We start from the raw sequence: 24,148 nt of genomic DNA on the forward strand, positions 1-24,148 counted from the left end.
ACTAATGGGACAGATGGGTTCTTTTAGGGGTTTTTGGCAGAATAAAGACAGCACTAAATTGTAGTTACAACCAAGGTTTTCTCAGCAGGATATTCTGATTAGCACAGCACAGAATTTATGATTAGTATGGCACAGGATTTCTACAAGTAGCATCAATATGGTACAAACTGTAAATAGCACAATACAGAATTTATAATTTCTTTTTAGTCTGGACCTTCTGCAAGTCTGAGGCTCCTAACACATGGTTTAGTAAATCAATGTAACAGCCACATACACTTGGAAATGATGTTCCAGAATGAGCCACTCAGCCCTGAGGAAGCAGAGGACAGTGGAGGGCTCACAGGTCACTGCCCAGCAGCAGTTTTGGGTCCCAGCTCTCCCCTGAGCATTTCTAACTCCATAATTTCACAGACAGAGCCCTGGGTGCTCAGCAGCAGCACTGGGCTGCCCAGGAGCCTGGGGCCTTCAAGGAAGGGAGGAATGGAGCCCAGGAATTGAGGCCAGCAGCCAGGGGAAGAAGAAACTGGTTTGGTTGGCTTGGTTCAGGGGACCTTCAGGGCCTGGTAGTGAGAGAAGGGGACAAATCCATGACCAGCCTGGTCAGATGTCTCACTGAGCAGCTGAAAGAGCATTGCATAGTTAGTTCTAAAGACTTTGTTTATGTGCATGGGTACCAGGTACACTCCTGAAAACTCAAAAATGGAAATGATTTCCATCTTTTTCTGTTCCCTGAGTATTTTGGGAGAAGCTGTTTTTACAAATAACTGTACCTTGTATTCCAGCAGCACTCCAGCTCCGTGCAGAGCCCCAGGCGTGCTGCAGCCCCGGCTGCGAGGAGAGCTGCGCTCAGGAGCCATCAGCACTGCCATCGCCTGGCACCACAGCAGCGTTACAGCCGCGGCTTCACTGCTGCATTCCGGGCACCCGGAGCTGCCGGGGTGGGGAAAGTTACCGGGGAATTGTTCCTGTCCTGAATCTGCTCCAGTCGTTACTGTGTGCTGCAGCTCCCGGTGATGATCATCACCTGGCTGTAAAGCTCAATAACCCAGGGGAAATGCTTTACACAATGAATCTGCACCAGTTTTGTGAAATAAATCAGTCTTACCCAAATGACTGCCAATGGCACTTAATTAGCCAATCTGGAGACTTAGAAATTAACAGCCATTTCATTTTGCTCAGGTTCATCTCTGCAGAAAGCAAACAAATTGGGAATCAGTAGTTTCTGTCATTTCAAAGGCTGGAGAGTGTAAAACGTCATGATAGTGATCTGACACAATTCCTTATCGTGGGCAGCTGTCCAGACACCTCATCTGCAAACAGCACTTGCTCAGCACTCAACTGAGCCAGGCACAGCAAGTTTTATTGAAATATCCCATGCACACCAATCCCACCTCAGTCTCAAACCCACTCCCCTCTGCAGAACAACTCAGTGACCAAGTTTTCTGGCCTAGGAGCTAAACTGGAATACTCACCAATTCAGGATTGCATTTCCTGTGGCAGATGGTAAATCAATACTCTGCCTGTCTGCCATTGTGCAAACATGTCTTGTTTCATCTCTGAAAGGCTCTAGCAGACAAACTTTGCCAATTATTTCGTTTTCTGAAGTACATTTCATTAAACCAATGTGCAAAACCACTGACATGTGAGAGCAGCAGCAGGAAACTCATCTGAAAATGTAAAATGTTCCCCTTATGAGGGGTTTAACTGGGCTGCTCTTTATGCCAAAGATTATTTGCCTGCAATAAAACACATTGACAGCAAACTTTCAGAAAATTAAAGAAGTTATTTTATACATCATGTATTCCTATGTTAGCTTTGGATACATGTTAGCATCTTACATTCTTCACTCAGTTTTTTTGGACAGGTAACTGCCACAGAATAGCAAGTGAATACATTTCCAGAAATGCATTAACACTTTAAAGGGTGTGAATAAACTCCATTTTTGATGCTTGAAGGGATACAGCTGTGTGTACTTTACAACACAACCTCACAATAATTCCAGGGAAGAGCAAATTGCCAATGTGCTCTCTTAACTTGGGTAATGGAAAACAATTCAGTTCAAAGCCTGACTCTCCTCCCAGCTGAACACATCTGATGTGCACAGCAACATAATGGAAACTATGTCCTTCTAAAATTAGTCTGAACGAGTAGCAAGTGATGATTAAATAATTCTGAAGCCTCAGTGACAAAGGAATTCAGGCCAGCAGAGTAAGCCCTCAACATCCTGACACACAATGTGTTATGAAAGCAGACTCACCAGTGCTGGCCCCAGTGGCCACTGAAGCAGGTGCAGCTCCACTGGATCCCAGAGAAATGTAACCTGCTCAACTCATCTATTTTCTCTCACTCACTCACATTGGTAGGTATTTAAACAAAATGAGATTTTTTTAAAGCAGGAAACAATGACACATTCCATTCCTCCCTGTTCACTCCAGTGGGAGTTGTGCACACTTCAGTGATCACTCACACCTGATCTCCAGCCTGCAGTTGCTTGGTGGCATTCAGTTGACTGGGAAGGCTGGAAAAATGTGCTAACAACCAAAGATTGTTGCATAACAATCACAACCTCAGGGAAAAATCAACAGAAACCAAAGAAATGTTTGAACAAATGATCAGCTACTGATTTAAGTGCTGGGAACTCTTTCCTACCTTAAAGAAAACAAATTGTGCATGAATGCAAAATCTAAAACTATGTAACACAGAGGTAGCAGGGAAAAAAAAACCTATGTTGAGAAATAAAACAGAAAAAGATAATGCCTTAACAATGCAGAGTTGGGTGTATTTAAAGGAGTTTCCTCTATACCAAACAAGAAATACCCATCCAGCACAAACTGATGAACTGAGGGAAGAGTCTGCAGTGAAGACAGTGGGCTGGAGGGAGTCTGAAGAGTCTGTGACTCATCTGTACTCACCATGTCAGGTGTTTGGCTGCTGAAATAGCAATGAACTTGATTTGTCTCAGAACAAAAGGCCTTTCACACCAGCTCTCCCAATTCTCTGAGGCAAACCCACAGGAATCATTTGTAGTGGAACAGAAGTTGGAAAATGCATTGGGTTCTCAGCTTAGGCAGCTGGAGGAAAAGGAGCTGACTTTCAGAAATGTCCCTGAGTTGCAGTGAAAGGCCAAGAAGCTGCTTTGAAACAGGAAGCACATTGCCTTGCCCACATTATTGGAACAGAACTTCTGAATATAAAAAAGCATTTAGTAGAAATTTTATTTGAAACTCAGCATGAATCCGTAACCACCAGCATTAAACCATAACAGTTTTACAGAGAATTTGTACAATATGCCATGAAATTCTATACATGCTCCCCCCATCCCCTTTTTATTCAGTCATTATCAAACAAACAATAGTTAGACAGGAATAATAAGCATTCACTTCCAAAAAGAAAACTTTGGCATGTATACAACTGGCTAGTTAAAAGTAAACAGTGGTAGATTCAAGTCAGAAAGAGACCCACTCATTTTGTTTCACAGCATTTTTGATCAGGATGAAGCTTCCCAGCACTACTTTCTAGTTAATACAAAAATGAATTTTTCAGTCCTGAACACCCTCTGACAGGACAAAACCATGTTAAAATGCTCAACTTACAGCTCTAAAAGGTGTCAGCTTCAAAGAAGCTTGGGTAAAAGGGATTTTGCACACATTGGTTTGGTCATGAATAAAACCTTTAAAGGTTTGCTCATGTTCCTGAACTCTGAGCTATTTCACCACTTGGCACCACTGCAACTTCTCCTTTGAACTAGAAACAGCAGTTTGCTCAGAAGTCATGTCCACTGCAGGAGTGCCAGAAAAATCTAAAGTTTGCACGGGGCCCATCTTCTGCCTTGAGTTTCTGTCACTGCCCTTGGCCCCCTACATACCTTCCTAGTCATCTAAAACAGGAGGGAAAACTATTTGCAAGGCATTTCTTCCTGGCATACAGCAGACAATGCTTCCATTTCAAAAACCAGAAAGCAATGAAAGAACCCCTGAATTATTAATAAGAAAAAAAACAAGCCTCCTTTGAGAAGAATTACTGGTGATTCTCCAAGTACTTACAAAAAATACAGTATTTATACAACTTCTCCAGAACGATTATAATTAACATATTTTAATGTAATACTAACAAAATAAATCCAGAGATACCAATGGTTGCACTTCAAAGCAGGAATATCCACCCCAGATTCTGATTTTGCTGCAATTTCATTATTGCTGTGGAACAGAGAGTGGTTAAGTCACATCAACACGAGCCTCTCTTTCTTATACACATCAGAGTATCTAATTTGGAAACGTTCTCCAGCAAGTCAGAATACATTTACTGTCATTTTTACAGTTCCTGCTAAATGTTTGTGATCCAAAGTTGACTGAACCATGGTGCAACAGGGCACAAATGGCCAAAGAGCAGAGGCAGGAAGGGCAGAACAAGTAGAGGAGTTCAAGTCAGACTCACTACTTCTTATTCCTGGGCTTCAGCTCTTCTGCTGCATTTCGCAGAAAAATGTAATTTTTCTTCTGTGGATTATAGAATTCATGACCCTAAAGACAAAAATAATCTACATTTACTCTCTTCAAAGAAAAAATATCAGTGTTACTTAAAATGTGAGAATGTAAATATTCCATTAGTTTGGTTTATTAAGATTTAATCTTAAATTTAATCTTAAAGCCTTTAAGACCAGATATTGGACCACACTGGTGGATTAGGAACAGCTTACTTGAACAAGCAATTACAAGAATTATACATATAAAGTAAAATTTAAGAGACTTTTATCCATTTTTAAAGTATGAAATATTTTTAATTTAAAAAATAACCACATATCTCTAAGTTCTACTTTACAGATGCAGCCAAGGAACTCAGTATTGTTTCTTTTAAATGTCATTTGAGGCACAGAAAAAACAAAACCTTTAATGGCCACCCAGCTTCACTTTAGATTTTCTATCTTTTAAATGACATAAGGTCACATTTTTCCCAAGTGAAGCCCAAGTTCTACAGGCAACTGCAGAATTTTGTTCCCCAGCTGCAGATGCAAATGTCCTGTTTTGCATATCATTTTCATACACATTACCAAATGAATACCCAAGTATCCAAATCAGGGAGAGTAAACACTAATAAAGCTACTGAGGTCCAACAGGCAAGCTGGAAATTAGCAACGCCATGGACAAGAAATGGCTCTGGGAAGGAAGGAGGGTTAGCACTTAGCACCAACTGATTTTACTATTTAATACTGGTTTACAGATCTGAAAGTCTACCCAAGCAGCAGAACTGAGGAATTCATCTGCCCTGACACCAACAAATATTTTAATGTGGGCAGAGGACTAAATACAATGCAGTGAATTAAAATTTAGCTCTCTGTGGCATGCAGTTGAGTTAATCTTTGAGATTTCTGCATTCATTTCACTCAAAACCACAAGAGCATTATCCTCCAAGCACCATGAAAATTAGTTACATTCCAAGCTTGCTGCCCTCCCTCCTTAAACTATTAGGAAGTATTGATTTTCCACAGATCATGGTTTGCTGAGGTTCTGCTGCATCTGCATTGTTAAGTGTGGAAGAGAAATAAATAAATAAGCACTATCAAAAGCCTCACTAAGTGGCAGTGAAAATTTAATAGAGAGCATTCAAACACTGGTGTAAGTGTTTATAATCACAGTGACAGCTTTTCTGCCTGCACCAGCAGCAGAGATGTGCATTTCACAAGCTCTGTGGGAAGCTGTCAGGGTGCCACACTGCCCTGTGACACTGCCCACGGCACAACCGTGCTGTGTGAGCAACCATAGCAACCTCTGAATCAGGGAATTTACAGTTTGCTCATCCACATTTGTCAACCAGCAACATTTAGCAATCCTGTCCTGCTAGAGCTGAAACACCACAGATTCACAGCTTCAATCTTAAACTTCATCAAGTGGCCAAAATGGCCATTTGAAGCTCTCTTAGAAATCAGAAAGGTTCACTTACAACTTACTAAAAAAACCAGCAAAAACCTCACAAGAAGAAGAGTCTTAGGTGTCAACTGAAAGTATGAACATGAGTCTAAATCCTTCTTACCTTTGACCAATCATAGCTGGAAGCATAAGCAAATATATTGCCATTGTGGTTGAAACAACAAGCAGATATTGGCTGGTCCAGCTGCTCTGAGGTTTTTAGCTTTGTCCGTGCATCTTTATCCCAGAAGCTGAATCTCCCATCAGAGCCCACTGTGGCCAGAGTACCATGCACAGGGTGGAATGCAATCCCATTAACCTGCAGAGCCACACAGAACACCATGAAAAACACCACACACAGCAACAGGTGATGGGCACACTCACAGAAGGTGAGCTGAAGTCTACGAGAGTAAATACATTAAATTTCAACTAAATACAGCTCTTATTTCTTTAAAATTTCTTTGGAGAAAGAAATCCCCAAAAACCAGCTAAGAAAGCCCACCAAAGCAACAAGAAAAACACCATCTTTTTGGCTGAGTACCTAATAATCCAATGCATAATGCCATTACACAACTATTGTTTCAGTATCTGCAAGATCAACAAGTGTCAACTCCACTTGTTGACAAGCAGATTCAATGAAAGGCTGATCTAGTGCTTGTTTTATGAGAGTATAAAAATTTGCCTTTCCTCTTAAGGAATGACTATGACAGGTTTTTAAATGTGTCCAAGAGCCTTAGGCAAGATAAAAGGTGAAGGAGAACAGTTCAGAGCCAACTTTACATTAGGAGTGTACAGTGTATATATGACACATGTTGGATACTCACAGCATAGATGTCCTGAGGTGCTGATGTGTTTGTTCCATTGGAGCGATGGCATTTAAAAGTGAAATTATCTTTTGCACTGGAAAGGAAATTAAAAAGTTTAAAATATTTTTAAAAAAAGCTTTTTATTTCCATCCCTGTGACCTGAGCAATAAATAGTGGATGTTTTATTGAATACTTACGGGTTTGGGGGGTTGATATAATGAATAGCTACTCTGCCTTCAATGCTTCCAAGGGCAAATCCAGTTGGTTTGTTCACTTTGTCTTTGAAAATAGCAACACAGCGATGCTGAATTGGAGAAAGGTACACAGGAGTTTTAGGCAGAGACATCTTTTTCACAGCAACACAAAACTTCAAAGTCATCAATGCAAGGTAAGGGAAAACCACTAGCAAGGTCAAGAGATAGCACAGATTCTGTTGAGAATTTGGGCAAGTTTAAATTTCTAAATCCTTGTAAAGATCAGCAACAGATCACTGGCAAACCAGGTCATTGCCATGCTAAGATAACTTGGTTTTGAAACATTGCATGTTTTTACAAGAAATGTCAAGCCCACAATGTCAATGATCTGTATAAATACAAATATTATTATTTACCTGGTGTTTCAGAGGAGATTCTATTCTTCTGAATTCAGAAGGTTGGTTCTCTAACTGATAAACTATCAAACCCCTTTCTGCAGTGGCCACAGCTGCCATAGGATGAACCTGGATAAGGTTGTAAAACAGGTTGGAAGAGAGACACCCGTGTTAATTGCATGGCAGAGCACCCTGAAGAACTTAAAGGAATGAGAGGGAGGGAAATAGGAAGCAGATAAAGAAAAAGTTCATTTATTCACACATCTTTAAACACATTTCAAGTTTTTCCCTGCCACTGAGAAATTTAACACACCAAAAATCTTTTAATTATGAGCTAATTTTTCCAGCATGAAGTGCAATAGTGGTTTACAAACTTGTCCAGAACTAAGGGTGGGTCAGTCCTCAATGCTGACTTTTGTGATGTTAAAAGGACACCAAGGGTGTTTTGTATGATGAAAATCCCGATTTTCCAGGGCCTGATCAAGAAGATCAGATAATGTTCTAGCACTACAATCACACAGACATCAAACACTAACAGTATCCAAATCCTGTCCTGCAGAAGCCCCCAAAAGTCCTTCCTCCTCCCAGTTCTCCAGCTGGCACCAGTTTGCCACATCTCCTGACTTACCACATCTGCACAGTAACACCTTTCAGGGAGCTGCAGAGTCATCATGGGAGTTGGTGAGCGGGTATCCCAGAACTGATGGAACAGAGAGACAAACAAACTCACACCTGGAGCTCAGGACACATTCTCCTGTAGTGATTTTAAGTGTAACTGTTTCATTCTTGTTACAGTCAGAATAGTGCAACTCCCTCTGAAGTGAAGCTATTCCATTAATTATTAGAGATTAATAAAATATTTTCACTGCATGTAAATATTTTTATACACAAATTATTAGAACTCTTTGTCCATGTGTTCAGGTAAAAATCATACCTTCAAAGTTTTATCCCAGCTTCCTGTCATCACACAGCTGTAATTTGGGGCTTTAATCCAGTGGATGGTCTTCACAGGAGCATCATGCTGAGGAAAGAAAGGACAAACACACATGCAGGAAGCAATCATTAAAGAGAACAACTCTGCTTAAATTACAACTGGTAACTCATTTTAGTCACCACAATTACATATTCTACAAACAGACATTAACGTCTCATTTGAAAATGTAAATTGTAATTCTGTTGTTGTTGCAATAAAAAGCTGGTATTTATGAAGTCAATAGAATGACTTCTTAAAAATATTTTTCCCCTCTAATGCATCAGGGTGACTTAGTGAGATCACTGCAGCAGTGGAAAGAGCTCCCTTAAGTAAAACACAAGAAACAGATGCACAGGGATTTTTAATCACCTTGATCACCTGTTCAGGTGCACCTCACTATCACAAAAGTATAAAAATTAGAAAGATAGTTTTTAATAAAAACAGAAAAACACATTTAGTACTTTGGGCTTTACTTACTTGTGCAATCTGAATTGCTTGATTACTGTTGAGATCCCACATTTTGGCAGTTTTATCACATGAAGCAGTAAATACTTTACTCCCATCCTAAAAAATAAGAATAAAACCAAGAGATTAGTGAACAGGAAAACTGTCAAGTGTTGTTCTCTTCTAGAAACAGTGTAACATCAATGTAACATGTAGAGGGATTGCAAGACAAAGAAGAAACATAAATTCAAATTTATTTATTCCTACGTCATAGAAGAACAAACAGTGCTATTTTTATCTAGCTTTTAACACATCCTAACTTTAAAACTGACTTTTACACCCATGCCAGCCCATCCCACTAGGACACACTGAGCACACATTTACAGCAATTTCAGTCTGTGCAACAACCATGGGCTGCAGCTACCTGTGGCAATCATCTGCCTGCAAACCACACACCAATTTATATGGAATTTAGGTAAAAATGTACATTTGTTTTTAAAAAGCAACTTACATCACTCCAGCAGGCATCGAGTACAGGCCCTGTGTGCATCTGCTGAGCCTTTGGAATTGTCTGTCCGTTATCCTGAACCTCCCAGCAGCGAACCTGCAACAGGAGAAGCAAATGCAGATAAACCACATTAACAGGAGCTTAAAAAAACTTGTCCTGGAGATTCCAGCCCTAGTTTAGTCAACAAAATGCATGGTTATAAATAACAAAGTCTGTGTTTTTCAGAGCCAGTGAAACCTTGGTTTTTTTGCTTATATTCTTCTCAGCTGCAAACCAAAACTCAGCCCCACAACTCCAATTCCACCTCAAGAGTGCCTTGCAAACCTGTAACCCCTCACCACACTGTCCTGGAGAACCCTGAACCCTCAGCTGGGCAGAACATAACAGTAAGAAAACATGCCCACATTTGTCTTCCCTCCCTGCCTGAGCCAGCTGGAATTTCATCCTCCAAATAAACAAAAAAAACCTTGCTATGATAACTCAATTAATAACTTAAATAGTTTGGGTTTGTGATGACTTATCAACTATGTTAAACTTAGTGCCTTGACACCAGACATAAATCTTGCAGTACTTCAACAAGTTATGTTTTCAGGTGCCCTGCACAAGCTTTTAGGATCCCATTTTGCAGTTTAGGCACTTTATTCATCTCCATGTCTAACAGAGAATACTTACATCATTTGCCCACGATCCTGCAATGAGGAAATTACCCGGCAGCGTTGGTGGACTAAATGCTAAACAAGATATGCTGTCATCAGGTGGAGATGTTACTTCAATATCCTATGAAGGACAGGAGACAGAACAACTTTTGAAAACTGCGAACCGAGCCCTTATTACTTTTATAAAGTGAGTCAGTAGGTCCTGCTGTGACAAAGTAACACACACAGCAGCACAGGGGGCTGGCACACGCACCTTCATGGGGTTGTGGTTATCGGCTGTGGTGCTGCCGAACATGCTGGTACCGCCGGTACCGAACCCCGACGTGGATCCGAACAGACTCATCCTTGCCCTGCGAACGAGAGAAAGGTTGAACCCCGCAAGGCCCTCCAGCGTGCCCGGGGCGTCTCAGCGCAGCCACCACAGCAGCACGCCCCTGGGAGGCACCCAGGGATATACAAATATATCAAACAAAATACAGTAAAATAAAATAAATAAATAACAAGACACTTCTCGTTGCTGTTGGACCCCCACACCTCCCACCTGCCCTCTCGGGCCGCGCCCTGGCAGAGCCAACCCCGCCGTGCCCCTCGCTGCACCCGGGGAGCCCAGACTCGAGCGCGGCCGGGGGTGCTGCCGCTCTGGCGCACACCCCAGCGGGGCTCTGCGCCCACCCCCCAGGCCGCCGCTCCGCGGGGCTCCCTTTGCCCGTCCGGCGGCACCGGAACGCCCCCCGGCCCGGGGCTCCCCTCACGCACCGCTGCGGGCCCGCTCCGGCCGGGGGCTCCCCTCACGCACCGCTGCGGGCCCGCTCCGGCCCGGGGCTCCCCTCACGCACCGCTGCGGGCCCGCTCCGGCCCGGGGCTCCCCTCACGCACCGCTGCGGGCCCGCTCCGGGCCGGACCTGTGACGCGAGCGGCGGCGAGCGCGGGACGGGCCGCGCCTCCTGCGCAGGCGCGAGGCGGGGCCGCGGCTGCGCCCTGAGCGGGCGGGGCGGGGCAGAGCCTGGGGCGGGGCAGAGCCTGGGGCGGGGCCGGCCGGATGTTTAATTCAAGTTTACTAGTGGTGTGACAGTAAAAAACCCCAACTAAATAAATCTAAATAAATCTGAAAATATCGTCTGCAAGATCTGTGCTGATGCCTGTGGAGATCAATGTTGGAGGCATTTTCTCTGCAGTCTGACTCCCTCACATAAAAATTAATGTACACTTCAATCACCACAGTTTTCTGCTTCTCTTTACTGTTTTACAGACAACAAAATAAATGAAATCAACGAAATGAATGAATGAAATGAATGAAATGAAATAAATGATTCTGTTATGATGTGCATTATTAACAGGATTGTTTATTAAATTCTTAATCAGTAACATCCACTTTCTTATTTGTTCATTGAAAACAAATAGTAATATGATTGCCTGAAGTTTTATAGCTGCTTGAGATATACAGTAATCAGGAATTATTTCTGGTTTTTAATAATTTACAGTAAACACAAAACCCCACAATGCAGTACCTAAAATAATTTCCAAAAAAGAGGCACATATAATTAATTCTTAAGCAAGTCTTTCACTCCCTTCAAATACCAAAAGCTTGGTACAACATCATGAAGTGCTTTAAGACAGAAGGCAAAACAATTCCTGGATATGTTTTTGACCTTCACATTTTTCTGGCCAGAAAGAACATATTTCATTATCTTTTCTATGTGTACTATTCCACATGGCACTGTTTCACAGCAGAAACCACAGAATGGACGTAGCAGCAGTCTGCAAAAATCATAATTACTCTTATAGTTTGAACAAAGGAAGAGAAAAAATTATACTCTAGGTACAGAGATAAAGAAACTGAACAAGAAACTGACAGATACTCCTTTGTCTCTGCACTTTTTTTCCTTAAGTGCAGTCAAATTAAATCAATATATAGAAAAACATTTCATTTGCAGAGCAGCATTCACAGCCATCCACCAAACTGCAGTTTGTTTGGTAAATAGACTCTGGAGAGGTAATCTGCTGAGACAGTAGTTAAAACTTGAATTTCAGCCTTCAGTTTAGATGCTGCCATAATTTCCAGCTAAAAGGGGGAAAAAAAGGAGGAAAAATTAATGTGTCTAGGAAATTAAGTAAGAAAATTCCATCCAGTCATTGTATGTGCATGTAGAGCTGTAAAGTGGTTCAGAGAGACATCCCAGGTTTTCTCAGTCTTGCCTTCTTTTAAGGCTACAAAACCTGGCTGGTTCTGCTGTCCTAAGAGCTTGTCAGATATAGGATCTGTCCTGTGGGGAGTATGAAATAGAAAACAGTAGGTTTATACAAACCTCTTTTTTCCACAGTGGCTGACAAGCAATGTAAGGTCTCTTCTGAATACTTGCTAACTTATTTTCATCTTGCTTTGTAAATGGAATCAAGGCATCTTTGCATATGTTTAATCTGCAAAGAAAATAAAATTCTTACATTTTCTCACACACTTAAAGATATATTTGTCCATCTTACTTCCTTATATTAAGCCAAAATAATGCATGGAAAGAGTAATGGATTTAAATGGGTTTTTGTGTAGTAAAACTGCATTTGCTGGGTGTGAAGCAGAAGGATACTTCTGTTTCTCCTGAGGAAATAACTCACCTCTCGAGGTCAGATGGAAGGAGACCAAGCCACTTGATAGAAGGAACAGTGAGATGATGGGCCTCAAAGGACATGGACTAAAATAAGAAAGGTCACTGTAACATTCAGCGATCTGTAGTTTAACTTGGGATGTTGTTTTTCCATTTCTCTGCTGAACAGTTCCCCCATCCTGCCCTCTGCCTTCATCTCTCTCTGCCTGCCTTCCCTGCAGTGTGCCCATTCCTTGTCTGTAGCCATGTAACAGGATAATATTTCCTTGTTCCTCTTTCCTTCTTCCATAACGTTCCACATTACACAAGTATGCCTAAGCAAATTCTCAGGCCAGAATAAAATCTTTAGCAATATAACATTATTTTGTGCAAATCACCCATCTCACAATTAGGTTCTCCTGCTCCCAAGGTCCCTCCAGCCTTCGTTCCTCTTCTAAGGCAGAAACAAATCTAAATGGAGAGCCCTTTTCTATTGGGACTGTCTGAAAACTGCCTGAGCAGCAGAGAAAAACTTGAAATATGGTTAAATCAAACACCTGGCATTTCTATCCACTTTCTTTTTGTTGCAGGAAGAAGCTGTTTCTGCAGACACAAGGCCTAAAAATCACCTCTTTGTGTTGAATCAAAATGGTAAAAGGCAGCACACATTCTGAAAAAGCTGTAGCATTTCATGCATTCCAGCTTCCAGGCTAGGCTATAAAACAAGGTATTTGAAGGAGAAAAATATACTCACCACAGATCCATATTTGTAGACACACATTATTTCTACACCTGGGTTGCAGAATAGCAAAAGTCAAGTGTCTGTCTGTCTGCACAGTGGGCATGCTTAAAGAGGCTGTTTAAAAATCAGTTTCGTGGCACAGCAGTTATGGCTTAGAGATTAGTGGTTTACATATATTTTTAGATTATGTCAAAACAATCAGAATCTCAGCATCTCACCTTCATGTAGTCAAATGTTTCACACTATCTGTGTACAGTCAATTCAAACCTAAGGATAATCAGCTATTTTACACATTGTCCAACATCTCTTATTAAAAGTGTACTTCTTTATCCTGTGTAATTCATATCTCTTAATACTATTTCTTTGAGCAGCTGCTTCTCACTTTGCAGTAATCTCCCTAATTTCAGGGGGGATCAATGTAGATACATCACCTTCTGATTGTGTGGGATTTCTGAGCTCTCAGAACCTTCCCATAAGAGTGAGAAAGGACATTCTAAACAAATTTTGTTTTCCTTTTATGCCTTTGAGCCTCTACAGATTTACCATGTGGATCTGCATCCATAAGGGTGAAAATAGGAATTTGAAAAGAATCCCACAGCTTCCTGACCAAAAGTCGTGTATTAAGATCTGGTATGCCTCTTCCCTAAAGAAATAAAAGAAAAGCAGATGGTTTTATATTAACTGAAACAACATCTGGCTACATATGTGTTTATATTTGCCATTAAAAGCAAGCAAACAAACAAAATGCTGGCAGAACCATTTCTCCAGCAGCTGTTTTGCAGGGAAAGTTCTATGCTCCTATTTTGGCTTTGTGCAGAGGGAGGGCCAGGCTGGGAGCAGCTGGGCAGGTGTTCTGGATTATGGGCACTGCAGGAGCATCAGACATTCCTCTGTTCAAGGAGTTGATTTGTGAGGTCTGGGAGTTCATACATAGATGTACCCTGGTGTCTGCATAAGCTGGGGTAAGAAGGTCACTTTTTTATCTTAAAAATTATTTATTTATTTATGGCACTAATGGAACAATATGAAATAAATTCTTGCTATGACTGACTGAAGTTGGACCATTTGTGGCATAGCAGAATAGAAGTGCTTATCTCTCTTAGGAATGGCAAAATGTTTTTTCCTCATTGTATGCATATTTCATTTACACATTCCTGTTAATTCCCCTGGCTCCAGAGCTCTTTCAGTACAGTCCAAAATCAACCAATTCTGTTTCATTTGGGTTTGCAAAACCTCAGGTCCTGAAGGACAAAAGGTCACTCAACAGCTGAGCCTTTCTGAGACTGAGCAGCAGCTTTGCAGCAGCACAGGAAGCTGATAAGCTACCAAGCTCTGAGGAGATGTTTGGAAGAAATAAGCCTTTAGAGCATGTATTTCATATTTCTATGAGGATAATTAAATTTTAACAATTATTGTTAAATATGTTTCATATTAATTTAATTATGGCCTTTTGCCCAAGTTTGAGCAGCTCTACAATGCTAAAATATTCCTTAAATGAGGTGCAGCTGGAGGATATGAAATACAAGGTGCATACCGTGATCATGATACATGGGGACACTTTACTGAAGAAGTCATCATCCAGGAGTCTCTGGAAAGTTGCATCTTTTTCTACAATTAATATAAATTTGGCATGTGAGGTTAAATCTTTTGGTTAAGGCCAGCTGTGTGTAAAATGATCCATCACACCAATCAATTAAAACTAACTGCTCTAAAATACCTGTTCTGGGGCCAAGAGCAGTGATCATGACTCAATTTCAGAGCCAACAAGGAAAGCAAAAATTACCAGAACGTTGTTTTACTTGGAATATTTCTTGTTTTTACTTTCTTTTTTTCTGTCTATGATTAGAGTCCTTGCTCAAAGGATACTTTTAATTCCTTGAACATTAGATGGCACAGTGACTGCCTAAAACAACAAAAATGAGATTAATCATTTTAAATTGAGAAAATGATATATTTTAAAATAACAACATTAGGTAATGAAGGACACAATTTCATCCTGAAAGCACCATTCCTCCTCTATAAGCAAGATCAGTTCTGACATTTTCACCTCTTGACAAGTGTATTCTACCATTCATGTGCACTATTGTGTAGTGGTCTAGGAGTCCCCCTGTCACAAGATGCTTTTCAAAAGTATTTGTGCCACTGTTGCAGAAAATTGTTCATCCTATGGGCATGATGAAGATAGTAATACCTTGATTAATGTTTTATCTGTCTTAGCCAGGAAAAAGTCTGCTTGGTGAGAAGATTGCAAATTTAATACAGACTTAAAACATTTAAACAATATTTTTGTAAGACCATTAAATTAATACTTTTGCTGGCCTCTAACCTGATTTTATGAGTATTTTGGAGCAACAGCTTGAAGACATGGTGATGTTTACTTTACATCTTCAGTTAGGATTGGCTGAATCTGGCAAGCATATGGATGGGAAAACAGGAACTGGGGGAAGAACTTGGTCAAAGATAATGTATATATGGAAGTGTGTGGTCTGTTTTAACTCCTCACTGTAAATCACCCCAGTGCCAAAGTGGAACAACTCAGCAAATAAAAATATGGAGAACAGTAACAGGGGATTTAGTGCTTACAAACAAAGTGTAATGGGCAGCTAAGGTTACCCTTCAATTTTGAAATGACCGACTAAGGCTTACAATGAACACATTTTTCAGAAAATTGTGACATTAGTCAGCAAGTCTGAGTTTTATTTCTGCTTTCATTCTCTGCACTGCTGTAGAAAATCTTTCAGGACTAGGCCAGTTGAATCTCCTCCCCTTAAAGCAATTTTGACTTGTTTTCTCTCTCTGCCAGAATTCAATCTGCAGTGACAGAAATGCTGTATATTCAGAGTGCCCAGCATTCTTTCCTTCAAGAGCACTCATTTGACAGAACACTGTAACATAAAGCCTAAGATATGAAATATTATATAATGTAATACACCTTCCTCTGCAAGGATCTCATGGTAGAAGGTAGTGCTAAAAACCATATCCAAAGATTTGTTCCTGGTGGGTCTAGCTCAGAATTACAATATAGAGTCTGAGCTCCAGAATTATAATACAGTTCAGCAATATTTTCATGTCTTATTCACTCAGGTTGTAATGCCTCAATTTGTCCCAAGCAGAGGTTTGTGTAATGAATGTACACTGTAACCTGAGCCACAAGGAGTGCAGGTTATCATGTACAGGCAGATGCTATGGATTGTGTTTGTGGTTTATAATACATACTGTTGCACTGCAGGTACAATTCACTTTTGTACCATCTTCCTCAGTGTAACTTAAATTACCAGCAACAAAACCTTTAGTTGTAGACAGCTGGGAAAAAGAAAAGTTGTACAGAGTAAATGGGAAGCTACTATATTGCACAGACAAAGCAAGAAATCTCAAAAAATAATTCCCACTGATACTAAGCAGTGGTTCACAGCCTTCAGCCTTTTAAACACTAAGAAATGTTTTGCCTTCATGGACATAAGGAATTACAAAAAATAACTTTAGGTATGAAGGAACCCTTGTAACATATGAGATATGAGTCAATTTGCAGGTAGTTACATTTCTGATGTACTTTAAATTTTCATTTAACCCCCAAATTATCAATTCATGTGAGTAGAAACTTGTAAACAGGTTGCCTTGCACTCTGAATTTTAAGCACTTCTCTATATGATAACCAAAGCTCCTGCGATTTTAACTAGCAGTTTGTCCCAAACCCTTTGGAAAAAGCAAACTCTGGATTTTGTGTGAAGAAAAAACCCTTTTGAATGCCACAATAAATCATAGGTTTCATTAGCACCAATGAGACTTTTTATTTTAACCGTTTAATTCTAGCTGACAACTTTTTGTGCTATTTCCCCTTGTAGTTGAATCAGTTTAATAATATTTGGAAATAATGACAGAAATACTGACAAGAAGCCGCTTACCACATGCAGACTTCTCCGGGGTATCTTAAGCATGCAAGAAATGTCATTGATTATTTGGTCCACAACACTTTGGCTACCAAACAGGAGAGTATCTGAATAATATATATCTCTATCAAGACAAAATATTGTATTTGCAATTATAATACTGAAACAGCTGCAGGCCCATGAGAATTTGATAAAGAACAAACCTAAAGCATTCTATGTGCAAGAATCCTGCAGGTTTGTATCCTGCAGGTTGATTTTCACAAAAAAATACTTAAAGCACAGCTTTATTTGAAATTGCAGAAATTGACTCCATTACCTTTTAGTTGCATAAGTGTTGCTCTGCACCATCTTATAGATCATTGATAATATTTTGAGTGTCAGAGCTGAAAAAAAAAACATTTTACAAAATATTCTATCTCTTTTCAGAAATGTGTATGCAATAATTAGTCTTTATATAAGACCATATTTGTGTCATATAAATAAAAGTTTGACATGTACTGTGAAAATACAGAGATTGTACTATTCAATAGACTCATTAATTCCTATCATAATGAGAAAAAATATGAGGGGGTTAAGTGAGGGAATGTATGCACTAATGTCCAGGCCAAGAAATGAAATGACTGAGTTAGAAAGAGAAATGAGCTTATTGTCTGTATTCCAAGATTCCTTTCTGGCCAGTTTTTTGAAGAAGGGTGATGTTTTTACATTAAGACTTATTGAAAATGCCTTTAGTTGATATCCATTAAGGGAAGCGAGAAACTCTAGGAATATTCTATTAAGTTCACTGTCACTCACTATAATTTAATAGAGAAAAAAAGAGAAAAGCTGAAAGGCTGACCATAGTATCAGGTTATATCAGCCATACACTTCCAATTTGTAGTGTATAATATTTTATTTTTTTGATCTTCTTTAAGAAATTTGGAACTAAGAAAAAAAGAAAAAGAAAAACCCAAGAACTCCACTTAGGACTTTTTTTTAACTTACCAAATCTTCTTGCTGATTGAGGGCAGTCACTTCTTATTTGTTTTGTAGTACAACCTGGTATCATCTGTAGACCTACAGAATCTTTAAATCTGACATAATGTAAACAAACACAATAAACTGCAAACTCCCTGAGTACAGGTGAATTGTTGTCTGCAAGGTAACTCAGACTCAGAAACCTCTTTCCTATGATCAAGTGCTATTTTCAGAGTCAGCACAGAAACCATCAGCTTGGGTGGGCTTGGGGTGGCCAAAGGAAAAAGGCAGCAAAGACTTTCTCAGGAAGATGCTCCAATACCGAATTAAAGTATAAAGTAAATAAGTTTCCAGACAGAAATAGAAGAAAAGGATTTGATACATGTTTAGAACTGTTAATGTATCAACATTAGTAATTACTTAGTATGAAAACAAAGAAGAAATCAGCAGAAAAAAATCTGAATCATAATGAAAATAAAAATCATCTGACACAAGTGACTTCCTCAGGTAGATTATATGAAAAACTGTTACTATTTCAAAATAGAATAATATTATCTAAATTACGCCCTTAAATTATTATCAGGATAACTTAATTGTATTCTAAGTGTTGGGAACAAAAAGGGAGTGTATCCTTCTCTAAACAGTTGTTTAACCTAAATGAGCTGCAGTATTTCATGTTTCACCACTCCACATCTGAAGGTGCACATTTCACCAAAAGAATCAGTTATTTTCTTAAGGACACTCCATTACTTTACTCTAAAGTAATTTAGTGCCTTATGATCATGCCTTTAAAGCATTCTATTTCATTTCGGAGTTTTGTAGGTACATTTAAAAGTGCTGGTGGTTTAACAGCTGTAATTTGATCCCAAACCACATCGTGTTCCCAAATTCTTTTGTGCAAGGTTTTGCTCCGTGCGTCCTTTGGGTGGCAGAGCGCGCACGCTGCACAAACCCACAGGGACAGCCCGTGCAGCATCTGCCCGACAGCTTTAAAGTAACTTTATTGCCTTTGTGTTGCAACATTTTAAAGTTATTTGTGCTTTTCGCTCGCCTGCTCCCGACATTGGAACTGAAAAGAAGGAAAACTGTAACCAAGACTTCCCTGAGTTACTCTCAGGTTAAACCTGGATCATTCCCGTTCTTCCCAGGACTGTGCTTACTCCAGCAGGGCAGTTTCTGTAAGGCATATCTGAGATTACACTTCTCCACCAGAAATAATGGTTCTGCTCTTTTTGATGTGATTGATGACTCTTATTTTTAACATACTGTGATCTTAACTCTTTTTAATTTGAACATTTTCCCCCATATGTGTTCAGATGGTAACTAACAGCTCACATTTGTTTTTCTAGCATGGAATGCCATTTCCCCAAAGACTGCCAAAAATTGCAAAACTTTGTAAGAGTATTTTAATTTTACAGACATCTGAGTGAAACATTTTTGTCAAACTATCAAGACACAAACCATTAAATTCCCTGGAACCTACAAGCTTTTCAGTTAACTGATTGCCTTCAGGCCCCTCAGGTTTTTTGATTGGCAGAAGTTTATTGTTCTCATTAAATGAGTTTTCCACCAGAGTGTTACCCTGGAAAGTTTGCTGTGCTTCCTCAACCTTAAGTGTTTGTAATGTGTCCATTTAAAAGCACCTCTGCAATCTTATCAATCTGAATATCCTTTAACCCACTGATGTCCAAAGCTCTTACAAGGCCAGAGACAGATTTGTGTTTTCCTTTATTATTTTGCTAATGTATTGTAGAAATCAGCTAATCTCTCATATTTGATGATTTTCAGTTTAAGTGAATTCCTTGGAAAAATACTGTTGCACAAGCAACTTCCACAAATCACAGAATGTGCTATAAAGGAGGACAGGTTTCTTTTTCTCTGATCCTGTCTAGGTCAGCTGGCAGAAGATCTGAAATTTAAATAATGTACTGGAAGCTTGGTTTGCTGTATTTTGCTGGTAATGAACCCAGAACAACAACACACAGGTAAGAAACACAGCAGGGAGAGATGGGATGCATCTTCTCTGAAGAAAAAAAGGATAAGTTTATCACTATCATTTTAAGAAATATGACACCACGAGGAAAAGCAGAAGAAAAGAAAGTAGGAAGCACTCAAAGGGTTTGAAGAACAGAATTGCCAGTAATTTCTTCCAGCCTAAACCAGGTTTTTTCACTCTAACACAACCTATCATTTCTGGCTTCTAGTGCTTCCAGAAAAGGATTGTTTATAGGACCTCCCTTTCCTTTCCAACCCCTATTACAGTAGTTTTACATTTCCCTTTGTGCTGTGGTCTGCTATTACTTAATACATGATGATGCCTGTTCAGAGTGGTTACTAAGCATTGCTTTTTATTTGTCCATTACTTTTAAAAATTATTTCTTGATTCTAATGCTTATATAATGCTTATGTATGGTTAAGTTTTCTGGAAGTTACATAATCAAATTCATATTCATAGCATTTGTATTAATAGAAGGCAGGACTTTAAAATATTTCCTACTTACTCTATGTTCCTCCAGTCTGCTCTGTTGGCCACTGTGAGAACAGGTGGTTTTTTTTGGGCCAGGCTTTGAACGACACCTTGGATAACATTTTCAATTGCTTCAAGAACCTCAGAACTGAAACAAAGAGAATTAACAACACAGATTATTTGATAAAATCTAGTTCTACTTTGAGTTTTATCAACTATCTCCACTCTTACAAAAATCATGTGAGCCAAAACTGCTTACAGCATACGTTGTGTTCAAAAATGTGGAGGAACACTTTCATTTTTTAATTTTGTTTTGCTCAGTTTCCCTGATACCTTTGCCTTTCCATTGCAAATGCATGAATAGGGGACAAAATTTAAAGTATATTTCTGTTCAATCCTGTAACCATCAAATTTTTCACCAGCTGAACTTCTAGACCAACTGGCTGGTTTGTGACTAATGATTAATGTTTTACTATAAATGAGGTAATATTGGCTTTGGCCATGATTTTGGCAAAGTTGTTTTTAAATGCTATAAATTTAAAAAGTGTTCAGGACTACAAATAAGTGTTCAGGACTACAAATACTTCCTGTTGTAGCATTGCACATTAACCTTTTGATCTGCTGCCCTGAACTAACTGCTAAGGATTTTAATTACATGAAGGTTCAGTCTCAACAGACACACCATGGAAAGAACCAAATCTGTATCTTGCACCTAAAAAGACAAAGCAGCCTTGCAGCAGATCCCTTACAGTAAAACTCCAGGCTGGGTTGAGTGTTATGACAGATGCTTTTTATTTTCATAAGCAATCTGACTCCAGTGTTTCAGCTGTCCTTAAAATTACAAGCGTACTCTGCATTATCGTGAGTCTAGGTAGGAATTAAAGAATTCATGGAACTTATTTTAGCTCAAAGTTTTATCAGCAAAGTCCAATTCTGTCATTAAGTAATATACAGAGGAAAGATGAGCCAATACCAGTGAATGCTACACAAAATGAATTATCTCAAATCAGCAAGAATGACTTTTTAAATTAAGCAGAGTCTTCTTAAACAATAATAAGCTGTCTTTAAAGCTCCCTTCTATCAGCTGAATATGTTTCTTCCATTTTATAGCTCAGCTCCCACACACTCCCTACATTGCTGAAACTAGATTATAATTTTTAGAGCAACTTAAAATTTCAGAAGAAAAAAAATAGTGTTGAAGACAAAAATATCTGTATAGGCAGGTGGATGAAAGAATAGATAGGTTGGAATTCTAAATCATGTCATTACTTTGATACTCCTAAATATTTTGTTTATTAATTTTATTCTGTCCAGTGTAACTATCTTAATATTCCAGATGTATTTCAGAGTTTGCTGAAGAATTTGCAAGCCCAGGTTTGTGTTCCAATCCCAAATTCTCCTTTTGCTAGCCAACAGAAATGGGAAAAGTAATATCTAAAATGCAAAATAGAAGGAAAAGGACAGGAAGTCTCCGTGTACCCCCTGCTGATATTCTGCCTCTTTTTGCAGAGATTATCTGAATTTTAATAAGCAAACATATGATACTGGCCAAGTATGCCTACTTAAAATTCACTGTGGTTTAGTTAACAATGACATCTGAGCAGAGAAAGGGAAGGTGCTGCACAGCTCACAGGGTTTGCTGATCATTTCTAACAGATTGCAGCAGAGTGGATACTTGTTTCTATACAGAAGGAGAACAGATCTTCGACACAAATGGCACAAAATATCAGTATTATAGCACCTTAAGAAAGCTAACAAGATACACAAAAGAAACAGTTAAAAATTAAAATCTGCAATGTAAGAATCTAACACACTCCAAAACTCAGACCTGTATATTGCCAAAGTCATGAGCCAGAGACCAAGAAATCTCCAAATAATGTTAATAATATCCTTTTCTTCTTAAAATACCTTCATGATACTCCCAGACTGGTCTACCTGCTGAGGCTGATTTCTGTTGTGCAGAAAGGCTCTTTAAAAATTGACAAGGGTTTTTTGTTGGTGTAATTCAGTAAGCTCATTTTGTCACAGTTTTCTGTATTTCTGTAGCCACAGACTTTTTGGAAAGGTCTGAGGGAATGAAGATGCTGTTTGCAATCCAAGACCCCATTTGTTTTTGTATTGGATTATGTCTTTGCTTCAGCATGAGCCTGTTTGGTGCAATAGTGTCCTACCTACTTAAACATTATCATAGGGAGTGGAGGTGCTATTTTTTACATTTTTTTACCTGGGGACGTGGCTCTCCTGAGCAGCCAGACCTGTTTCCCTGAAGCTGGCCTTGTTCCCAGCTGGAGTTTCAGTGGGACACAGACTGTGCTCCTCCATGAAGGCTGCTGCAGGTCAGTCCAGCTTCTCTGGATAGGGAAGAAGCCCTGTTAAAAGGAGACAAAAAGAGGTTATCACAGAAATTGCAAATGGTTCTTCTGCTTGCTGGACGTAAAACACATAACCTGAGCTCAAACAACAGGGTCACAGAGAAAAGGCAGAAATTTGCTGAAGAAACCAGTCAAGGTTTCCCCACCCCTCCTGACTGACCAACTTAGGGCTCCTCCCTCCCCTTATAAAAAGTGGGAGTTGGCACACCCCATCCTGGCCATCTGAGGGCCATGTCTGACTGAGGGCTTTTCCTGACCATCTTGATCTACTTGGAGCTTCTTCCACCCTTCCAGACCAACCAAGCTCTTTTCCTGCTCTTCCTGACCAACCAAGGGATTCTCCCACTCTTCTCAATTGACCAAGGACCTTTCCTGCCACTCCAGAACGACCAAGGGCCGTTTCTGGCCTTGCTGACCAGCTGAGGCTTTTCCCGCCCTTCCTGACCAGCTGAGGGCTTTTCCGATCCTGACTGACCAATGGAGAGATTTTCCCATCCTGAATGACCAACTGAGAGATTTTTCTACTCTCCTTAACCTACCAGTGTTTTTTCCCACCCTTCCTGACCTGCCAAGGCCTTTTCCCTGCTCTCCTGGTTGCCCAAGGGCCGCTCTGGCTGCTTTGAACACCTGAGGGTTTTCCCGCCCTTTTCTGACTGACAGGTGCTGGCCCCGCCCACCCTTCAGGCCATGGCCGCTGCTGGACGCTGGCCCTCAGGCCTGGCCATGGAGCCCATGTCTGACCACAAACTCCACAGCATCCCAATTTCTGGAATAAACCCAACCAGGCTGGCTTGGAAGTGGCCCAACAGCTGATCTTGATCAGTACCTTCCTCATCCAGCCATTTTCCTTTTCCCGTAATCTCAAATGTCTCTTCCTGGCTGGCGGGAAGCTGAGGGAGATAGAACTCCAGTGCAGCTCGAGCTGTTGAAAAATCCACGTCCTTCCCCAAAGTGGAATTCAAACTTCTACTGAAGCCGAATTAAAGATTTAGTGCTACTTTTTATCATTTGCCTTCAGCATTCCGAAGGTTTACGACAGTCTTGCAATATGTTGTCAAATCTTTCTCAATGCGCTGTTAAAGTCTTGTATTCTGAAAAACAATAAATCCCAATTCTAAGAGTCGTGAATCACTGGCTTCCAGAGAAGCTGAAATTTAAGAAAAGAATGCTAAATTTTGTAAAGATTATGGCTGAACTGGGATTGTTGCTATTCACGTGGCGTCCCCAGCCAGAGGGCAGCGCTGCACGATGAGTGACACAGGCAG

At 40.0% G+C, this 24,148-nt stretch overlaps 2 protein-coding genes across 4 annotated transcripts; both read right to left on the bottom strand.

The window, feature by feature from the left end:
- Positions 1-3,191: 3,191 nt before the first annotated feature.
- RAE1 (ribonucleic acid export 1) lies at positions 3,192-10,794 on the bottom strand. 3 transcript variants are annotated; one of them, XM_058814486.1, is made up of 12 exons: positions 10,636-10,794; positions 10,133-10,229; positions 9,896-10,000; positions 9,227-9,319; positions 8,749-8,835; positions 8,233-8,319; positions 7,927-7,998; positions 7,320-7,427; positions 6,907-7,013; positions 6,728-6,803; positions 6,028-6,222; positions 3,192-4,520 (listed from the first exon to the last, which is right to left on the bottom strand). In XM_058814486.1, the coding sequence occupies exons 2-12, from the start codon at positions 10,220-10,222 to the stop codon at positions 4,434-4,436; spliced, it is 1,107 nt and encodes a 368-aa protein (XP_058670469.1). In that variant the 5' UTR covers positions 10,223-10,229; positions 10,636-10,794; the 3' UTR covers positions 3,192-4,433. The 3 variants fall into 3 exon arrangements, with proteins under 3 accessions (XP_058670469.1, XP_058670470.1, XP_058670471.1); XM_058814487.1 differs by having other exon boundaries at positions 10,676-10,791; XM_058814488.1 differs by having other exon boundaries at positions 10,716-10,766.
- Positions 10,795-11,737: 943 nt separating this feature from the next.
- Positions 11,738-22,833, bottom strand: SPO11 (SPO11 initiator of meiotic double strand breaks). Its single transcript, XM_058814906.1, has 13 exons — positions 22,736-22,833; positions 20,546-20,659; positions 18,072-18,160; positions 17,404-17,470; positions 17,103-17,211; positions 16,417-16,503; positions 15,067-15,103; positions 14,735-14,844; positions 13,744-13,843; positions 13,213-13,250; positions 12,490-12,566; positions 12,186-12,297; positions 11,738-11,941 (listed from the first exon to the last, which is right to left on the bottom strand). Exons 1-13 carry the CDS (start codon positions 22,831-22,833, stop codon positions 11,822-11,824), a joined length of 1,158 nt encoding a protein of 385 aa, XP_058670889.1. The 3' UTR covers positions 11,738-11,821.
- Positions 22,834-24,148: the final 1,315 nt, after the last annotated feature.

The sequence above is a fragment of the Ammospiza caudacuta genome, chromosome 15 (assembly GCF_027887145.1).
Source record: "Ammospiza caudacuta isolate bAmmCau1 chromosome 15, bAmmCau1.pri, whole genome shotgun sequence".
NCBI classification, from domain to species: Eukaryota; Metazoa; Chordata; class Aves; order Passeriformes; family Passerellidae; genus Ammospiza; species Ammospiza caudacuta.

What these genes read in the sequence shown, in the direction of transcription:
- RAE1 (XM_058814486.1), bottom strand. Translation starts at nt 10,222, where the DNA reads ATGAGTCTGTTCGGATCCACGTCGGGGTTCGGTACCGGCGGTACCAGC. An exon ending in CAGGATCGTGGGCAAATGAT is followed by an intron (nt 9,320 to 9,895) that starts GTAAGTATTCTC and finishes CTCCTGTTGCAG; the next exon opens with GTTCGCTGCTGGGAGGTTCA. An exon ending in AATCTCCTCTGAAACACCAG is followed by an intron (nt 7,014 to 7,319) that starts GTAAATAATAAT and finishes TCTCCAATTCAG; the next exon opens with CATCGCTGTGTTGCTATTTT.
- SPO11 (XM_058814906.1), bottom strand. Translation starts at nt 22,833, where the DNA reads ATGGAGGAGCACAGTCTGTGTCCCACTGAAACTCCAGCTGGGAACAAG. An exon ending in GCAGACTGGAGGAACATAGA is followed by an intron (nt 18,161 to 20,545) that starts GTAAGTAGGAAA and finishes ACATTATGTCAG; the next exon opens with ATTTAAAGATTCTGTAGGTC. An exon ending in CCCCATGTATCATGATCACG is followed by an intron (nt 13,844 to 14,734) that starts GTATGCACCTTG and finishes TTATTTCTTTAG; the next exon opens with GGAAGAGGCATACCAGATCT.